Source organism: Pseudorasbora parva, chromosome 15, assembly GCF_024679245.1.
Source record: "Pseudorasbora parva isolate DD20220531a chromosome 15, ASM2467924v1, whole genome shotgun sequence".
In the NCBI taxonomy this organism is placed as follows: Eukaryota; Metazoa; Chordata; class Actinopteri; order Cypriniformes; family Gobionidae; genus Pseudorasbora; species Pseudorasbora parva.
In genome coordinates this window covers 43832569-43847568 of record NC_090186.1, presented here as the reverse complement: position 1 = coordinate 43847568, position 15000 = coordinate 43832569, and the positions used below count along the sequence as shown (strand labels likewise).

At 39.4% G+C, this 15000-nt stretch overlaps 2 protein-coding genes across 2 annotated transcripts in view; one reads left to right on the top strand and one right to left on the bottom strand.

Moving 5' to 3' along the window:
- Positions 1-1848, top strand: part of psmg4 (proteasome (prosome, macropain) assembly chaperone 4) — a 4368-nt gene extending 2520 nt beyond the window's left edge. The window contains exons 2-3 of the mRNA XM_067418761.1: positions 1400-1475; positions 1658-1848. Coding sequence (XP_067274862.1) covers positions 1400-1475; positions 1658-1779 — 198 coding nt within the window. The 3' untranslated portion in view covers positions 1780-1848. The remainder of the gene's footprint in view (positions 1-1399; positions 1476-1657) is intronic.
- A 2196-nt stretch (positions 1849-4044) lies between these two features.
- LOC137041707 (solute carrier family 22 member 23) overlaps positions 4045-15000 on the bottom strand; it is a 35611-nt gene continuing 24655 nt past the window's right edge. The window contains exons 9-10 of the mRNA XM_067418294.1: positions 12016-12139; positions 4045-6305 (exon numbers count right to left, since the gene is read on the bottom strand). Coding sequence (XP_067274395.1) covers positions 5939-6305; positions 12016-12139 — 491 coding nt within the window. The 3' untranslated portion in view covers positions 4045-5938. The remainder of the gene's footprint in view (positions 6306-12015; positions 12140-15000) is intronic.

The following is a 15000-nucleotide window of genomic DNA, read 5'->3' as shown; positions in this document are numbered from 1 at the left end:
GGTACACCTGAGTACATTAAAACAGAATGCATCTCTATATTTCAAATCCATACAATTGTTAAATACAATTTTGATGCAACTTTATTTAATAAAAAAATTTATCTGAGAAGTATTTTATGGATGTTTTGATATATTTATTCTAAAACATAAAAAGCTAGGATATTGGATGTTTTTTTTATAGCAATTTTCAGTATACGACAAGCTTTTCTTGCGATTTTGCTGCTCATGTGTGCAAATTTACTTTTCATACATGAGAAATGTGTTCATAATTTTATTAGTCTATGGGTGAGTAGTTGTCGTGGTAACAGACAACAATACCTTAACTGACTTAAGTTGACTGTGGACTAACTATTATTAGAGGAAATCTGTTTATAATATAAGCTAATAGGGTTTGAATTATTGATCCTGCGCTGTATATGGACTATAATTTGAATATGTCTATAATGGCTAACGTACGTGCTTAAGTGACTGCTCAAGTTTGATCCTAATGCAAGGCAAGCATTCAAGTGTATGTAATTATTTTTAGCAGTTGTGTGCTCAGCTGTGTGTGTGTGTGTTGTCACATCAAATGGTTCCGCAGATTTTTAGTATTACTACAGCATTTCACCTCAGCATTATAAAAGGCGACAACGCACCGGAAGCTGCCATTTAAACACTGAATGGATAAATGATGTGCCTCTTGCTCCTTCGTAAGATCACGCAAGGCAAATGGGTGACATCTAGTGGAGAAGACTAGTAAATGGATTTACGTTAAGCTTATGTTCAATGTTAGCGGAAATAAAGATTCAAAAAAATCGATTCATGGCCTTTGAGAATCGATTCTGAATCGACCAGACTTTAAAAACCGATTAATCGAAAAATCGATTTTTTTTTGCCCAGCCCTAATATATATATATGCTAATCCCGGTGGGATTGAGCTATGAATAATAAGTTCACTAATACTTTGTTCAATTTAAAATAAATTAAATAATATAAGTTTAAGTAATTGAGTGATTCTGGATTTCTTATGCATGTTTTTTTTATTGCGCAATATAGGTCTTAAATTTTATTCATAATGGTCTTAAAAAGGTCTTTAAAAGTCTTAAATTTGACTTGGTAAAACCTGCAGATACCCTGATTGAGTTAATAACAACACTGGTTGCTGGGGAAATCGACTTAATTTGATTTGTTAATTTCTAAATATTTTAAGTCTAGTTTTCATAACAAGCACTGTTTAATTAATGGACCCCATAGTTAATTTAACCAAGAATTTTTTGTAACAAATATTTTGTTATTGCCTTTTCAATATACGGGTGTGTTTTTGATTTAAAACGTCTTCTCTGATTTCTTCCATTTTAAACCATTTGAAAATAGCTTGTGTTTTCCCGCTTATGCCATGCATTTGCTCTTTTTTTCCCAGGATGCCATGCCTCTGTCCACGCTGGTGCTGGGCGATACGTCAGACACGACACCAAGCTCTCTCGCACAGAGACTCAGTAAGATCACATTCACCGATCATATTTAATCAGACTGATCGATCCCTTTGCGGAAGTGTATTTGCATGCTCATGGAAAACTTTAAATCATCGATGGCCTCCACGTCCAGAGTAGACGGTGTAAATCTTTCTGTGGTGAGAATCCCAAACCTGCTAGTTTTATTTTTCTCTATTTCTTTACAGCGAAGAAGACGAAGAAACAGGTATTTGTAAGTTACAATCTGCCCATGACGAACTCAAATCTTGCACTACTGGTGGAGGACAGAATCAAAAAGGAGATGGAGCTTCATCCTGACAAGTTTTAAACATTCACTGTTTTACTTCTGTGGGTTTTTTGTTGTTGTAAATAGCTCAATAAATCTAAATCGAGAGTATGTTCTGTTGTAATGCAGTTCTATTTTTTGGTGGTGTGTTTCTGGTGTTGAGCCAGTCTTAGCCAAATATATGTGGGTTATAGCCAAGAATAACCTGGGAAAAACTGATCTGGTATTTTCCATTTTCATAATTTTGATGTGAGTGTTTCAGGTTGTCTAAAAACCCAAGCGGCAATCTCCCGCAGTTTCTCTTGAAGCCATTACGGAAGTGACTTAAACTGCAGTTCATCGTCTGGCCACTAGAGCGGCTCCAGAAGGAGCAGAATCTCATTGAGCCTCATGTTAAAATGGCCAACTTGACAGCAGAAAAACACATGTTTACAGCCTGAGACAAACTGTGGTTTTGGTCTATACGGCTAATTTTGCCCTTCATGACGACTGTGAGGGGGGTGAATTTTTTTATAACTCATTCGTTTACATTATATAAAGCCTTAAAGTTCTGCATAATTAAGGGCGTGGTTACTTTGAGTGACAGGTGGATAGCCATTTATCTGCTGTCTGTTAGTTATTGTCACCTAAGCTCCGCCCACATCCACCTCTTTGCCCATTTTCTGTTATCCGGGTGATGACGCGCTGCCAAGATGGTGACGGCCAGCTCCTCTCTACTTTACGCTTCAAAATGTCTCTTCAGAATCCTATGGGTGACGTCACGGAAACTACGGCCAATTTTTTTTACAGTCCATGATAACCTCAGACTGGATAAACCCAGCCTGATCTGCTGGAGATTTGATATTGCCCGGTAACTCAGTCTGGAAACCTGTACATTCATTTCTACTGCTTCTGTTACACTTTTGCAGGAACCAATCACAGACTGGCTTATCCACCTGGCACGCTATTGTCGGGTTTAACACGATGACGGATAGAGAAGCGATAGGTCGGTGCCTGATTATCACGCCTTTTGTGCTCTGATTGGTTGAAGGACTAATCGATTGCATACAGACTCATTTGAACTATGCTCGTTGATCACGCCTCTTGTGCAGTAGATAATACAGAGCAGACTCCCCAGACCAATGCTCAATCTTAAACTGAGCTTGGTCTGGTGATAGCCAGACAAGTAAAACCCGGAAATATAAAGGACATTTTGAATGAGCTCTATGTAGAATTCAGAGCCTCTTATTATTAGCGACACCGGTGGCCATTACGGGAACTGCAGCAGCGGCTTATATGGACATCTGGGAACTTAAAGGTCCACTGAAGTGCCTTGAAACACCGCATTATTCAATGTGTTGACGTGATTTCCCCTGAAACGGCTTCAGCTGTTAGCAGCTCCTCCCCTTTTTTGAAACAGCCAATAGCGTTTCGTTAATATACAGTTTGACTAGAGAGCGCAAGAGCGGACCTTTCTCTGTTTGGTAAAGTTTCCTCTAACACGGTTTATCATCATAATCTCCTCTATATCGCTATGAAATGCAGCATTCTGTGCAGAATTCAAATGGGTCGATATGTTTTGTTGTCTAAGCCGACTCGCGCATATGATCTGCGCTGCGCTCTCGTGTCTCTAGTCTAGATTTAGACCAGAGCCGTTGGGGTGTGTGCGCTGCTGCAGTCTGTGAAACTAACGTGAAACCAGACTTTATTTGCCTCAAATGAAAGCATATTTACTGTATTAATATTTACTGTAACAATATTTAATTGTTCTGCATCTGTGAGAGTGTGGGCGGGCTTTTGATATCGCGACTGTACTTCCTGCTCTACTTCCTGCTCTCTACTGCGCAGACTCGGCCCCAAGATGTCCGCGCCGTGCAGGCCGCCTGAAAGCTTCAAATCTGGCAAGCGGAAACGGATGATGTCGAGTCCATATTTTTTTACGTTCTATGATTTGGACCTTCAGCCGTCGGTTCCCATTGAAGTCCATTATGTGGAGAAAAATCCTGGAATGTTTTCCTCTAAAAAACTTCATTTCTTTTCCACTGAAAAAAGAAAGACATGAACATCTTGGATGAGATGAGGTGAGGAAATCATCAGGACATCTTCATTTTGAAGTGAACTGATCCTTTAGGTTTCGTTACAAGCTGTTGAAAGGCAAAAAGCGATTGACACGTGAATGTTCTTACATATTGCCCCTTTAAACATTTCCAGGCCTCTTAAAAGTTTAATAGGTTATGCAAGATAATTAATGTGTCTGTTCTCTAATTGGTTAGAAATGTATTGATCAGGTGAGGAAAGCCCTGTTATTCAAATACGACCAACAAAATATACTGTATTAAAAATGGTGTTTATTTACAAGTGCAATGTCTTAAATGGACTATTAACATGTATGAAATTCTCATTTCGGCCTAATCGTCAAAATGAGAGTCAAATACAGAAAAATACGTTGAAATGTTTCAGTCTCTTGCACAAACGTATGTTTTACACACTCCATGTTTGAGTGAATCTCGCTGATGCGCGTCCAGGTCATGTTTCAAGCCAAAACTAATATTTTATTTGAGTCCATTTTTAAAATATATATATTTTTTACATAAAAGCCTGCATTGCATTTTTAAATGTAATTACAATTAAGCATTTATTTTTGGTGATGTATACCTACAGTTGTCCTTGACAATTTTAGTAATGTTTTTTTTTTCGGTCCTAAAAATAGGTTGATTTTCTTTAGGAAAAATATACTTTGTCATTTCTTTTGGGTTTTTGGAGTGAAAAATGGCCTGGCTTTGTTCTTGTTTTTGTGAGATTCACTCGTATGTGCTCTTTTTCTCCAATGTGCTTTAATTTTCTGAAGTATTGTGGAGTGCGGAAGCTCATTCAGGACGACGGCCAAATGCATATAGTGTGAGTATCCTGTGCTCATTTCTCATTACTCACTATCACTCCTGCCATCAGGATGTTAAAAATGCCACGACTCAATGTATATATCCCAGAAGCCAACACACACAATACTTGCAATCACAGTTTAAAACCTTGAAATGTTTCATTAATGTCCAGCTAAAAGGTTGGGAGACTGGTGTTTTTTTCTTCATTTGGTTTTATATTCAGTAGTAGTTCAAGGATGAACAGGAGTTTTTGAGATGTTCAAGTTACTCCACTGCTATTCTACACATTAATAATAATAATAATTGATAAATATACATGAAAACACTCAGCAGCCCTTCTAGTGGTCGTGCTCCACAGAGTAAATGTCATGAAAAAGCGTGTCTGGGTCACATTTCACTCCAAAATCAAAAGTGTATGCATCGGGACATTACTTTTCTTGAATATCATTAGCACAATGCAAAAGAGATTTATCATAATGCATCTGCATGTTATTCTTATTTTTATTATTCTTGATGATTGTCATCTCATTACTTTAATGCATTTGTTTTTGCAAATAACATGAAGCAAGTACAATACTAAAATAGTACATAAATACTTTTTTTCACGTTAATAATTTGGCCGAAAAATGTCAAATTCTATTGATTTTGATGTGCGATATGACCCACGACACTTTCCACCACCGTAACGGTTCGCCAGATGAAGGTTATTGAGTTTGTGAATGTTTGCATGTTAAGAGCAGACCATTAAGTTGTGCTGTTGTATTTTTTTAAACGGCCATCATCTGTCCGGTTGTGGTTTTACACACGCACACACACACACACACACTCAGTTCAGATTCATCTGGCCGACTCACGATTGCTTTTCTAGTTTTAGTGCAAAACAGACAGACTAAAAAAACCTGAACATAGTGAGGCGCACACGAACACGACAGGCTTCATTCCTTACAGCATTTACTAAACCATCTAAATTTGCTTCATGAATGTGGCCCGTCGGTTCTTACTGTCATCATTCTGGCCTTAATAAATAGCAAACATTTACCAAACATACAAAAAAACACATTCAAATCAGTGAAACTCCTCCATGAGGTTTTTGTACGGTGACGTAAAATTAGTGGCCGTTCGAAAAATAGAACTCCTTTCGCTGAATGCAAGTTAAAATAACATTACTACAATGGTAATAATCTTCACCGATGCTGGTTAATGAGGCGTTTGACACTTTATCAGGACGTCTGTCTCAGTCCGCGGTTTTAAAAACGAATGAGCGAAACTCGCTTTTTTTTTTCTTTTTTTTTACAATCGATCCGAAACACTGTTCTTCGATTGGCCGTTCTTAGAAAATGCCGTCATGAAGTCCTCACGCCATTGGCTGTACTGTTGCTAGGCACTGAGCCGTTGCCGGGGTTGACGACCTGGTGAAGGGGCGTGTCCTGAACGCGCGAGTATTCCCTGACCTCGGTCCTGGCCAGGAGGTGGTGCTGTTCTCCGGGGAGGATGGGCCTCCGCAGAAGCCCCTCCCCCTCTGCGATAGACTCGGGCAGCGGTTGGCCGGCGGTTTCCGGGAGCAACGGTATGCAAATGATGCAGAGCAGCGTGCAGCAGGTGAGGATCACGTGATGCAGGAAGAAACCCTTCTGATTGTGGAGCTCCATGAGAGGCGCTGTTAGCATGCCGAATCCTGCGCTCGCGAGCACCAGGCCGACTCCACCACCCCTGTTACCACAAACGGAAACACAGCGATCAAAACAAACATTCATCACGAAAAAGATCAGGTAATGGTGTGTATTGATGTTTATGCATTAACCCTAGCCTAGAAATCTAGACGCACCCTAGCGGCAGCAAATCTAATCTGCCGCGAGTGTCGTCTAGACACTCTCAATACACTTCTGAGCTGTAAACGCCAAACTCTGGTCGGGCCAATCACATCGTGTATAGAGTCGGTGGGCGGGGCCATAATGACGACGGCCGAGTTGCGTTTGCGTGCTTCTAGTAAACACAGATGCTGGCGAATGGTGGTCTTTCGAATCAGCTTTGACCGCGACTCTGGAAGACTTGGAGTTAAGCTTTTCTCTGAGAAAAGAACAAAGAACGGCACTGAAGTCATTCTTAAAAAGGAAAGATGTGTTCGGAGTTTAGCCGACCGGATACGGCGAATGTTTTATCATCTACAGTGGGGATCGAAAGTTTGGGCACCCCAGGTAAATTATTTTATTAATGTGCATAAAGACACCAAGAAAAGATGGAAAAATCTCCAAAAGGCATCAAATGACAGATTAGACATTCTTATAATAAGTCAAAAAAGTTAGATTTTATTTCCATCATTTACACTTTCAAAATAACAGAAACAAAAAAAAAATACCGTCTGCAAAAGTTTGGGCACCCTGCCGAGTTAATACTTTGTACCGCCCCCTTTGGCAAGAATCACAGCTTGTAAATGCTTTTTGTAGCTAGCCAAGAGTCTTTCAATTCTTGTTTGAGGTATCTTCGCCCATTCTTCCGTACTAAAGTCTTCCAGTTCTTTGAGATCTCTGGGCTGTCTGTCACGCTCTGCTCTTTTAAGGTCTAGCCATAGATTTCAATGATGTTGAGGTCAGGAGATGGTGAAGGCCATGGCAAAACCTTCAGTTTACACCTCTTGATGTAATCCTCCGTGGATTTTGAGGCGTGTTTAGGATCATTATCCATTTGGAGAAGCCATCCTCTCTTTAACTTCAGCTTTTTCACAGATCTGGTGAAATGTTCCCTGTGCCACTGGCTGCGATACAACCCCAAAGCATGATCGATCCACCCCAACGCTTAACAGCTGGACAGAGGTTCTTCTCATTCAATTCTCTGCCCTTTCTTCTCCAAACATACCTTTGCTCATTCCGGCCAAAAAGTTATATTTTAACCTCATCGATCCACAGAACTTGTTTCCAAAATGCATCAGGCTTGTCTATTATGTTCATTTGCAAAGTTCAAACGCTGATTTTTGTGTTGAGGACATAGAAGAGGTTTTCTTCTGATGACTCTTCCATGAAGACCATATCTGTACGAGTATGTCTTTATAGTGGAATAGTGTCCCACAACTCTTTCTGGAGGGATCGTGCAGTCAAATGTGGGGTTTGACTTGCTTTTCTCACAATCCTGTGAGCTGTTCTGTCTGATATTTTTCTTAGTCTTCCAGATCCTGCTTTAACTTCCACTGTTCCTGATGACTGCCATTTCTTAATTGCATTCTGAACAGAGGATACTGGCATCTGAATACGCTTCGCTATCTTTTATAGCCTTCTCCTGCTTTGTGAGCGTCAACTATTTTCAGTTTCAGTTTTCTAGACAACTGCTTAGAAGAACCCATGGTGCTGATTGTTGGGCGAAGTCAGATGAGTCTGGGTATTTAAAACCTTAGAGATGGACATCCCCTGGTCTATCCAGACGATGATGGAGAATAATCTATGACACTGTCAGGTCTCAGCTTGCCAAAGGGGGCAGTACAAGGTATTCACTCTGCAGGGTGCCCAAACTTTTGCAGACGGCATTTTTTTGTTTTCTGTTATTTTGAAAGTGTAAATGATGGAAATAAAATCTAACTTTTTTTATATATTACAGGGAGTGCAGAATTATTAGGCAAATGAGTATTTTGACCACATCATCCTCGTTATGCATGTTGTCTTACTCCAAGCTGTATAGGCTGGAAAGCCGACTACCAATTAAGCATATTAGGTGATGTGCATCTCTGTAATGAGAAGGGGTGTGGTCTAATGACATCAACACCCTATATCAGGTGTGCATAATTATTAGGCAGCTTTTTTTCCTTTGGCAAAATGGGTCAAAAGAAGGACTTGACAGGCTCAGAAAAGTCAAAAATAGTGAGATATATTGCAGAGGGATGCAGCAGTCTTAAAATAGCCAAGCTTCTGAAGCGTGATCATCGAACAATCAAGCGGTTCATTCAAAATAGTCAACAGGGTCGCAAGAAGCGTGTGGAAAAAAAACCAAGGCGCAAAATAACTGCCCGTGAACTGAGAAAAGTCAAGCGTGCAGCTGCCAAGATGCCACTTGCCACCAGTTTGGCCATATTTCAGAGCTGCAACATCACTGGAGTGCCCAAAAGCACAAGGTGTGCAATACTCAGAGACATGGCCAAGGTAAGAAAGGCAGAAAGTCGACCACCACTGAACAAGACACACAAGCTGAAACGTCAAGACTGGGCCAAGAAATATCTCAAGACTGATTTTTCTAAGGTTTTATGGACTGATGAAATGAGAGTGAGTCTTGATGGGCCAGATGGATGGGCCCGTGGCTGGATTGGTAAAGGGCAGAGAGCTCCAGTCCGACTCAGACGCCAGCAAGGTGGAGGTGGAGTACTGGTTTGGGCTGGTATCATCAAAGATGAGCTTGTGGGGCCTTTTCGGGTTGAGGATGGAGTCAAGCTCAACTCCCAGTCCTACTGCCAGTTTCTGGAAGACACCTTCTTCAAGCAGTGGTACAGGAAGAAGTCTGCATCCTTCAAGAAAAACATGATTTTCATGCAGGACAATGCTCCATCACACGCGTCCAAGTACTCCACAGCGTGGCTGGCAAGAAAGGGTATAAAAGAAGAGAATCTAATGATATGGCCTCCTTGTTCACCTGATCTGATCCCCATTGAGAACCTGTGGTCCATCATCAAACGTGCGATTTACAAGGAGGGAAAACAGTACACCTCTCTGAACAGTGTCTGGGAGGCTGTGGTTGCTGCTGCACGCAATGTTGATGGTGAACAGATCAAAACACTGACAGAATCCATGGATGGCAGGCTTTTGAGTGTCCTTGCAAAGAAAGGTGGCTATATTGGTCACTGATTTGTTTTTGTCTGGTTTTTGAATGTCAGAAATGTATATTTGTGAATGTTGAGATGTTATATTGGTTTCACTGGTAAAGATAAATAATTGAAATGGGTATACATTTGTTTTTTGTTAAGCTGCCTAATAATTATGCACAGTAATAGTCACCTGCACACACAGATATCCCCCTAAAATAGCTCAAACTAAAAACTAAAACTTCCAAAAATATTCAGCTTTGATATTAATGAATTTTTTTGTGTTCATTGAGAACATGGTTGTTGTTCAATAATAAAATTAATCCTCAAAAATACAACTTGCCTAATAATTCTGCACTCCCTGTATAAGAGTGTCTAATCTGTCATTTGATGCCTTTTGGAGATTTTCCCATATTTTCTCGGCTTCTTTATGCACATTAATACAAATTTTTAATGGGGTGCCCAAACTTTCGATCCCCACTGTACGAGCTCTGCTTCACCTTCGTTGCTCTGGTTGGTTGTAGCGCTGTCCTATCGCGTGCAGAGGGAGTTTGAAAGACAACCATTTATCCGCCCCTCGGATTGAGCCGTCAATGGGGAGTTTAATAAAGGCCTTCTGGAGCGAAGCCATGCGTTTGTCTGAGAAAAATATCCATATTTAACACTTCACAAACTGTAGTCTCTAACTTCCGCTAACTGTTGTATGTGCATTCATGAGAGACGGGCGTTCCAGGGTATGACGTAGTTTTAAATATGGACATTTTTCCTACACAAATCCATCGCTTTGCTTAAGAAGGCCTTTATCAACCCCCCAAAACCATGTAGAGCAGTTATATGATGATAGATGCACTTTTATGATGGATGGATGAATGGATGCACTTTTAAAGCTTGGATTAGCCAGGACATTTTTTAATATAACTCTGATTGCATTCGTCTGAAAGAATAATGTCATACACACCTAGGATGACTTATTTTCATTTTTGGGTGAACTATCCCTTTAATACAAAATCACTTGTTTTAAATCATTTCCGTTTATAAGTTCAAAAACTGGTCCTCTAGTCAGGTCATACTAGTCTCAAATAGACTATTGTGATTTATGAAATATTTGACAGTATATGAAGGGTTAGAGGACGACCTGTACAGTGAAAGATTTCACAAATCAAATAATCAGTGAAAAATTCACAGTAAAAAAGACACGTCAGCTGTTAATTTCTACATTCGCCCTAACCCTAACCCACTATTACAACCAAAGAGTATCTGTTAATGTTATTTTATGGACCTGAGATAACATAAACTAACAATGAACATGCGTTGTATTTTTTTAAGTAGCATTAACAACGATGATTAAATACTGAAACTAACTAATAGTTCACCCAAAAATGAAAATTCTGTCATCATTTACTCGCCCTCGTGTTGTTCCAAACCTGTATGAGTTTCTTTCTTCTGCTGAACACAAAAGAAGATATTTGGAAGAATGTTTGTAACCAAGCAGAGAGAGCAACCATTCACTAACGTAGTAGGGGGAAAAATACTGAGATAGTCGATGGTTGCTCTCTCTGCTTGGGTAAAATTTTGTGTAAACTATCCCTTTAACTACTGGGACCTTATTGTAGTGTTCCCGACTCTCTAAAGCGGTGGTTCCGTGTTTTTTTCTAGGCTTGGTTGTGTTTATGGGGCGCATTATAACATGCCTTAATACTTTTTTTTTTTTAAACACCATGTTTTTCTTCTATTCTCCCTTTATTCCACACCGCTGTCTGTCCTTTGAACGGCTCGTTTGCTTCCTGCTTCTCTGAAGCCCCTCCCTCTGAAAAACGCAATACTCTTAGATTGGTCAGATGGCCAAATGTAGTTTCCTGTATTTCTATTGGCTGAAGTGCCAAGTGCAGGTTAAGGCCACGCCCCTTCCTATTATGGGCAGAAGTCACATCTGCGGAGACTCGCGAGGGTTTATGATGTCACCAACCCAGGAAGAAGCTCGTTGTAGTCCAAACCGGCCGCTTTTGTAGGCAATAAACTGCCGTAACTTTAAAAGACAATATCTCCGTTTGCATTGAACTTTCAGCGCTGTAACTTTGCAGAGACTGTTCACACTGCAAAAAATGCTTTTCTTACTTAGTATTTTTGTCTTGTTTCAAGTCCAAACATCTAAAAGTTCTTAAAACAAGAAGTATTTACTAGACAAGAGTCTTGTTTTGGAAAAAAATAATAATTCCAAATGAAGAGAGTTTTTGCTTAAAATAAGATAAATAATCTGCCAATGGGGAGAGTAAAATTATTTTGCTTCCCCCATTGGCAGATTATTTAGCTTATTTTAAGCAAAAACTCTCTTCATTTTGAGTTATTTTTTCCCAAAACAAGACGACAATTTTTATTTATCTAGTAAATGTTTCTTAATGTAAGACTTTTTAGATATTTTGACTAAAAACAAGACAAAAATGCTAAGTAAGAAAAGCATTGTTTGCAGTGTATGTTCAAGAAGCAACATTACACACTAACTAAAGTTAAAAAGGTGAAATCGCACGCAACCGCCCCTTTAAATCCAGCTCTGATGGAAACGAATGCGTTCTGGTGTTTTTTCCTCTGTAAAGTGCTGTCAGTGTGAGCGTCCCTTAAGAGTCGTCTGACAGGATCTGTGCTGACCTGATGACCGTCGGTGTGATCTCTGCGCAGTAAAAGATGCTGAGCGTGCTGACAGCATGAGACGAGAACATCCCGATGATGGAGAAGGCGTAGGAGAAGCGCCGATTCAGGGTGTCTCGCAGAACTGTGACGGACAAGAGAACATTTCACACACAAGGCACTTTGAACAAACACACACAATGTTTCTCTGCCTTTTTCTGTCTAATGTACCCCTATAGCAACATTGATAATCACTGACATTTTGAGCATGTTGTTAAATTAATAACATGCACAAAAATATTTCTTACAAAAATGGTTGCATTCAACTATACAGTACTGTGCAAAAGTTTTAGGCACGTTAGTATTTTCACCCCCCAAAAAAATGTTTTTAAGCCAGTTATTTCTATATTTTGCAATAGTAGTGTAATATCAGTTTACATGTTCAAACATTTATTTTGCCATTGATTGTAATAATCCATCGCAGTGAGATTTGAGTTTGACAGCAGATGATGATCCACACGGAGATCTAATCTCACCATCATCGAGTCCGTCTGAGATTATCATAGACTGTAAAAAAATATGGACGTAGTTTCCGTGACGTCACCCAAAGGATTCTGAAGAGCCATTTTGAAGCGTAAAGTAGAGACGAGCTGGGCGTCGCCATCTTGGCATCACGTGTCACGCCCGGATAGCAGAAAATTCTCAAAGAGGCGGGATGTGGGCGGAGCTTAGGTGACGCGATGACTAACAAACAGCAATCCGCCTGTCACTCAAAGTAACCACGCCCTTAATTGTGCAGAATTATACGGCTTTATATAATGTAAACGAATGAGTTTAAATCACAGTCGTCATGAAGGGCAAAATTAGCCGTATAGAACAAAACTACAATTCGTCTCAGGCTGTAAACATGTTTTTTTCTGCTGTCAAGTTGGGCATTTAAACATGAGGCTCAATGAGATTTTGCTCCTTCTGGAGCCGCTCTAGTGGCCAGACGATGAACTGCAGTCTGAGTCACTTCCGTAATGGCTTCAACAGAAACTGGAGGAGGTTGTCACTTGATGATTACATGAAGAAACTGAGACAAAATCCACAAGAACTGCCACAACATCTCCGAGACGCTTGAAGAAACTCCTGCAAAGCTCCAGTACTGTGAACAGTTTTAGACACTCATGTAAAAATGCTGTAAAGTGAGATGGTTTCAGAAATAATGTCATAAATCGATTTAGTTGATCAATGAACTCCTTATAACTAAATCAGATCAGTGTTTGGTGTGACCCATTGCTTTTGTCTGCTTCACTTGCTCAGAGTTCTTCAGGAGCTTTGCAGGAGCTTCTTCAAGAGTCTGGAGATGTTGTGGCAATTCTTGTGGATGTCGTCTCAGTTTCTTCATGTAATCTCAGACGGACTCGATGATGAACCCGTCTTTTGCGTGATAGAAATATTCGAAATTTTGGGTATCTTATATGATTTATGACTTGCAGGGTTGGCAGAATAATAATCATCACTGTGTGTTAATAGGCCAGAGGAGAACTGAGTCTGGTTTCTCTAAGGTTTATTTTTCTCCATCATGCCCTGATGGAGTTTCGGTTCCTTTGGTCGCCTTTGGCTTGGCTTGCTCAGTTGGGGACACTAACATTATGATCAAAGTTATTCAACTAAATATACAAATGTATTAATTAGGTCATATTTAATTTGATAAACTAGCCAAATCAAGCTAGCCAAATCTAATTTTGTTGCAATATTGTCCTGTTTAACACTGTGAAGCTGCTTTGAAACAATCGTCATCGTAAGAGCACGATATAAATAAAGCTGATTGATTGGTGGTGAGATTGGATCTCCGTGTGGATCAGCTGCTGTCAGACTCAAATCTCACTGCAATGGATTATTACAATTAATAGCAAAATAAATGTAAACTGATTTTACCGACTGACACTATTGCAAAATATAGTCATAACTGGCTAAAAAACACTTCTGGGGGGTGAAAATACTAATGTGCCTTTTTATACTAAATACTTTAATACTAAAGACTTTTGCACAGTACTGTACGTTTCAATTTATAATTATTATATAATCTGGCCAAGTAAGATGAAAATGCACAAAAATAATACTGCTTTCCCCCCCCCCCCCCACACACACACACACATTTACTCGAGTACTCTACTTAAGGACACTTTTTGAGTATCTGTGCTTTACTGGAGTATTATTTTTTCTGTAAACTTATGACTTTAACTTCACTCCATCTGAAAGACAAATATCGTCCTCTTTACTCCACTACATTTCTATCAAGGTCCTCGAAGTGGAAAGTCATTTCTGTCGCAGCTTTGAAAGTCAGCGGATGATTTTTTTCTTCTTTTAAAGGTGTTTGGGTTTTTGCAGAAAGCCTTTCAGGAATCACTCTTGTAGAGTCTCGTGAAGTTCAATGATTTCACAGCATTTATTAAACACTGATTTATAGTTTAGAGCAAAATGGAAGAAGACGGATGTCCAAATGCTCATTTAGTGGAGTATTCACATAAACAAAGTTGATTCTGTCTTCAGTGAAGGTGAACAGTGTGAGAATATCAGATGTGTATCAGTGTATTGGATCCGTGCATTCGGCCTTAAAGTGACAGCAGCTTTGTAACTTTTCTACAAGTATTTAAATGAGTTTAAGTTAGTCGTATGCTAGTGTGTCAGATGGAGCGTCACTGACTGGCTTAAACCATGATGGTGTAATGTGCATTTATACACTGTAAAAAAAAAAGTTGGTTTAACTTAAAAAAGTAAGTAACCTGGTTGCCTTAATTTAGAGTTTATTGAGTTGATACAATGAAGGAAATTGGTGTAATAAATAGAAACTCATAATATTATTGTGTCTGAACCACATAAAAAATGTGATAAATCATGAAAATAGCACAATTTGGCTATATATGCTACCCAATATGCTTACAAAATCTTTATAATAATATTTTAACAAAGGTTGTCGAATCTCAAAAAAAATTTCATTGTATTAACTCACATTTTTTA